Consider the following 6000-nt stretch of genomic DNA (forward strand, 5'->3'; position numbering starts at 1 on the left):
TTTGACTTTTACATTAACCTTTTATTGACTGCTTTGCCTGTCCATAATTAACACTCACTTTAGCTAAAGTGGTTAGTTTAAGCGCAAAGGGGGCTTGGGCCCTTATTGCAGTGAGGGCCATGGAGCTGCTGCCCCTGCTGCAGTTCAAGTGCACTGTGCTGCACAGAGGTACAGGCCTCTGTGGAATAGAGGCGATAGAGTCCTAGATACCTTTCGCATTAGCATACCATTTGAGCAAGGGCCTGCCAGGCTATAAGGTTTCAGGGCAAATTGAAATGAGTGATTGTATTGCCAATCTCTCTTGACCGAGCGCCAGATGGGATAGTTAGGCCCATATCTGTCTGGGGTTAATCCATTGGAACAGCCTGGACTCACAAACATTCTCTACCTCCTTTAAAAGCCCTCCCTTTCCAACACCACAGAACACACACTCACACCTCTTTGTCTTTGACCTTAACTTTAAGGTGGACTGTTCTGCCATGGGAAAGTCTTTCTATGGGCCTTGTTTGTACGCCACTGTGACTTACACGGAATATCTAGTGAGAGCCCTGGAGAGCTTAAGGCACCTCGCCCGGTATTGACTTTTTGTTTGGTTCCATTTTAGTAGTCAGGAGACATACTCAGGAAACAGTGGTAGATTGTGTAAAAGTGTGTGCTGAATTACCTTCACTATATTATCTTTGATAGTCCTCCAGCCCCGATATCTTTTATATCTCTGGTAAAGCAAAAGCCTTCTGTTTGCGTGCAAATGTTGCTAGATCCCCTGTCAAATAAAGGCAGCAGCTCTGTTGAAGGTGGCCAGTTGTTTAGCCTTTCATTATGACTCAGGGCAGCAGGAAAAGTCTGTTCTTTCATAGCTCTGCTGCATGAATACTTTATCAGACCAAATCAAAAGTATGGCTTCCCCTGGCCTGTGGTGTCCATAAACTGATGTCAGCAGAATTTGCACGGCATGCGTCTGCTGTCTAGGTCAGTTTCCGCTCACACATTGCAGCGATCTGTATGCCAGCCGTGTCTTCATCCTCTCTCTCTGAAGTGGTGCTTCCTTTAATTCGCAACCTAAATAAATGATGAGAACATTTAAACACACGGCTCGTCGCAAAGCCCCAAGGTCGCTTAATCGTATTATTTATGAAGTGATGTGCTACATAATGGTACTTAGTGCATGTTAACAGATGCTATTATCAGGCCCTGATCCAGAACGCCAAAAGATATATTGGACAGTGGATGTTAATGCTGCTCCTCACCACCATAATGCGGCAGCCCTCTAAAGGGCTAACCGCACCAAAAATGCAGCACTTAGGCTGAGAGCCAGTTGAACATTAAGTGGCTCTGGAGAAAATATATTACAACAAATTGTGGCAGCCCCCGTCTGTCCCCTAACAACTTTAACATCCCCTTCTCCCATCTATAACCGACCCCCATATCTTTCCTTTGGTCTCCTTCCTGCCCTCCCCTCAGTCTGTGGCCACAAGGTGGTGTTGGTGGTTGGGTTGTGTGGATAGGGTAGATATGACAGACGGTGGCATGATGACTGAGTGGGGAATATAGCTGGCCTTGTGGCTCAGGAAGCACGTTCTCCACACATAACATACAAAATGCCATCCCCAACCCCTCCCTGTTGCACCTCTAGGTCAGGGGTCACTCTCGTCTGTCAGGAGGCAGAGGGAGGGCAGATTTACAGTGACAGCAGAGAGCACAACAGAGTCACAGCAGTAAATATTTACACAGGTCTGACAAAAGATGTGTCTGAGGTCTTTTGGGGTTCAACATACTGTAGAAATTACAGCTGACCTCTGATTATTAATCACACAACAATCCTGCTGTTACAAGAATGGGCTGGGTTTCTCACTGCAGCAACAGAGAGTGATGTTCTTCTGAAAGCATCCTGCTGAGGGGAGCTCTTTGTGTGTGTGAAATGAATTGGGCATTAATCAAGATGTATGATATCATGTCTTATCATCACTTTCATGCTGTCGCAGCTATTCATCGTTTTCGAAAAATGTTCTGACACCACTTTTCCCATTTGTCTCAGCTATATTTGGTTCTGGAAGCTTAACTGGCTTGAAAGTGTGTCAGTATTGCCAAAAACAGTTCAGCTGTTCAAGACAAGTGTAGGAAACTAAAATGCTTTTCAGTCTCTTTTATACAAGAGAGACAAAGACAAACTGAACTGCTGCTTAACTGCAAAAGAGATAAAACAACCATTTATCTCTGGCTCTAACAGATTTATTGTTGCTGAATTTATCAGCAGAAAGTCTTCAGAGTCACTTGCCTTGATGTGTGTTTCTACCAATTAGTTCTGATGGGAGGGAGGAGTTAATGGCTTTGTGTGTTTCCTGTGTCCTATCGCCTCAGGTGCCACTCGAGTCTGGCCCAGACGTTACCCCCTGAGGAGGCCCCAGTGGACCGACCCTTCTGGGGTGTGGATGACCCTGGCATGCCTCTGCCCTTTGATCTGGCTGAAATCATCAGCAGAGTGGAGTCACTGCTGTGGAGGTGAGCCCAAAATAAATGTACTTACCCTTACTAAAAAGAAATATCTATATTTAATCGAGATTTACTGATGTGTAATAATTCTTAAAATCCTCTTTAATAGCAGCAGCAGCAAATCAAATTACCAAGATGACAAAATTCCAGCCTTTTGATACGGCTTTTAGTTGCCTTTAGTGCGTCCAGAGTCCTGGATCCTAATCTACGTGTTCTTCTCTAGGAATTAACACAATTTTATTTGTTTAGTTTATATATAGATTTAGGTTTGGGGACCCTTTTATATCCAGTATTTGTTTTTATTTAAAATCCAGTTGTATGTCAAAGAGTTTATCATACCAACCAGGCTTAACAAGTATAACCAGGCCCACAGCATGACAGATTCTCCACCGTTCCTGACAATGAGGATGAGGTTCTTTACCACATATTCTAATCCAACAAGCTAAATCCATGTCAATCATACTGAATGCTCACCTAAACAAATCATTTCAGTTACAGTCCTCAAAGCATTTAGCCAACTTCTTGATTAACTCATTAAAGATATTTGGTTAACTTGCTGCAATTACAAGAGTTATTTCTTCTTTTTTAACTCTCTCGCAGTCCTCTCTCTTTAGTAGGTTAAAAGTTTCGGTCATCATAAAGCTTAGTAAGCAGTGGATGAAAAACTCTTGTTATATAACCAATGGAAAGCATATAGCAGTGAGTTATAAATGTTTTCAGTTTGATAATATGCAGCAGTGATCACATATTGAATGCTTTTCACACATCTTTATCGGGATTACTGACACAAGCAATTGACAGCGTATTAAAACCAGTTCAGCTTCTATTCATTTAGTGCTTAGCTTGTTTATTAGAAAACCCTTCCACCAGTTAAGCTATTATTATTATTCCTTGTTTTTTTTGTAAGTACATGCAGCACGCTGACACACAATAACTGAAAAGGTTATTTTTAGAGCAGTTTGTGAACTGTCAGTCATGAAATCAAGACTGAATACATGTGTAGCACACCATGCAAGAACAGCTGAGAGGCTTGCTCAGGGCACAAGCAACACAAATGACCATTTATGGTCATTATGAAGACACCGAAGGAAATTTTGAAAAAAATATTATCATATATATTTAGGGCTTATTTTTTTCAGTGTATCAGTATTCAAATCTGTGGAAAAGAGTCTTACAGCCCTAAAACTTTAAGTTGACCTTTTGACCTTGGATTCAGCTTTAGCTAAACATGCATGTCTGTTGTTCTTCAGAGAGCAAAAATAAATGTGTTTTTAAGAGTCAACATTTTAGTTCTGCTAATGTACCTAGAACCAGCTGAAATGAAATGTCTTAAATAACCAGAAACTGTAAACCAAAATGATTCAATTTTATGTTACCGTCAAATGATATGTGAATTTTAAAGTTTTATCTTTTATTATTAAACATTTAAAATATGATGTATTTGTATTTCTATCTCTACTTTTTTCTGTTATTAAAGCTGCAATGCCTTTTTGGTATGGCTCTTTGCTCACCCTTGGGACTGAACACTTGAAAATTCTTCTTTGAAATTAGTATCCAACTACTCTAGTTCGAAACCCCAATTGAGTGTTTAAAAAATCAGCTTATCCTCAACATTCAACATTAGTTAATACTGGAAAATAATCAACCTTTTTGATGTTTCTATTTGTATATGTTTGATTCTGCTCCATCAGGATGTAAAGGTCTGATAAAGGAACCAAGGATGAAAAAAATCAACCCACCAGCTTCTCTGAATGGTCCCCACATCAGCTTGATGAGACTGACAACGGATGTTCCATTTGTTGTGGTCCCATAATGGTTGGATGTGTTCTGATTGGAGCATCTACACCCTTCCCCACTGCTTCACCCACTGCTATCCCAGCCAGTATCTACATTTCAGTTACTCTATCTTGGATTTGTCAGGAAGCAGGAATCAGAGCACCACATTGTATTCAGAATAGCGCTTTAGCAACATGCTAACAACACAGAGCTTAGCAGCAAACTACTAGTGACACAACAGTCTAACAAAACATAAGTGGAACCTGCATTTAAGTGTTAGCATACATTGTATAACTATTTATTTCTGTGTACTCTGTTGCTTAATCTCATGTAATCCATACCTGCTTTTATTAATGGACTGACTGATTCTCAGTAGCCCCAGTACCGTACATACATATATGCTTTCTGCTTGTCTCACAGTATTATGATATGGTATAGATTGGTAAGAAAACTCATTTTTCTCTCATGGTATTGCATTCTTTACTTATTCGTAGTGTTTTAGTGTGTTCAGAAGTGGAATAAGCCTGCAGAGACCAAAGAGAGACTACGATAAGAAAGTTCTGAATGTCATCGGGTGGAAAACATGAAGAACGTGTCGTGTTTGTGGTGCAGTGGCGTGCTTGTGCCATTTTGCTTTTCGAATGTGCCTGTTTGTCTGTCTGTGTTCGTTTACCAACGCCACTATACATGTGGTCGGCCGTTTGCTTGTATGTGTTGTTTTTGTGCACCCTCTCTCCCCCATTTGCCTACATGAAGGCACACATGTGTGAATGTGATAGCGTGCGTGAGCCCTGCAGGACGCCTGCCAGTTGTTTGTTCTCGAAGACGAAGGAACGGAGCGCTGCAGAAGAGCCCCCTTCTTCCTCTGCTCTGATGAAAGGCAGCGCTGATAGAATGACCCGGAACACAACCGCCGTTTCTCATAATTACAGCTGTTCAGTCGCTTTTAATTACTCTTAAAGCGTGTAGAGCACCACGTTCCCCTGTAATGCTGCGGGCCATCCGAGAGAGCGAGGGAAAGATCCGGAGCTTCTGACAAAATCCACTTTCAGAAAAGCTGCAAAAAAAAAGCGGGTTGAGGAAGAGGGCCGACGTCAAAGTGGTTTAGCAGCTCTGCTAGTTTGATTTTTCTCTCTGTCTAGTTCATGATGAAGTTGAGATGCTATTTGCTATTAAGAATGTGGAATGCACTCCTTTTTTTTACTTCCAAGGTTTTTTCAAAGATTTTAATGGTTGCCAAACGCTGTTCTTCTTACTTCTTCTTTCTGTGCTTTTTGTTGTTTCTTATTGTCAGGGAGATTTGTTTGTAGAACAGCAGCAGTGTTGACTTCTTTGAATCACTCTGTGCTCCCGGCGCCTCGGCTTGTATGTCTGAAGCAGTAGGAATGGCAGTAAATAAAGAAATGTGTTTTATCCAGCGGCCTTGGTCTGTCTCTTTTTTTTTTCTAATTCTGCTCGATAAAGCACACACAAGTGTAACATTTTAATTGCACTGCATTTAATCCTCAATGATAGCATTTCCCTTGTATGTCTATCTCCAAAGTACCAGGATTGTATGACTCTTGTGAATTGACTCTAATGGTCAAGATTCTGAATCTGACATGAATCAGCTTCATGTCATTTTGAGTAAATCTCTATCGGCTTTGTAGTTAAGATCATGTAATAAAAAAAAAAAAAAAAAACAATAAAAATGTATGCAAAAATAATGTTTTATGCAAAAAAAGATGAAAAGCC

At 40.9% G+C, this 6000-nt stretch overlaps 1 protein-coding gene across 1 annotated transcript in view; it reads left to right on the forward strand.

The window, feature by feature from the left end:
- fto (fat mass and obesity associated) overlaps nt 1-5720 on the forward strand; it is a 173152-nt gene extending 167432 nt beyond the window's left edge. Inside the window, exons 9-10 of the mRNA XM_015382694.1 lie at nt 2359-2499; nt 4182-5720. Coding sequence (XP_015238180.1) covers nt 2359-2499; nt 4182-4188 — 148 coding nt within the window. The 3' untranslated portion in view covers nt 4189-5720. The remainder of the gene's footprint in view (nt 1-2358; nt 2500-4181) is intronic.
- The last annotated feature ends 280 nt before the right edge of the window (nt 5721-6000 follow it).

The sequence above is a fragment of the Cyprinodon variegatus genome, unplaced genomic scaffold, assembly GCF_000732505.1.
Source record: "Cyprinodon variegatus isolate N-32 unplaced genomic scaffold, C_variegatus-1.0 Scaffold263, whole genome shotgun sequence".
Taxonomy (NCBI): domain Eukaryota; kingdom Metazoa; phylum Chordata; class Actinopteri; order Cyprinodontiformes; family Cyprinodontidae; genus Cyprinodon; species Cyprinodon variegatus.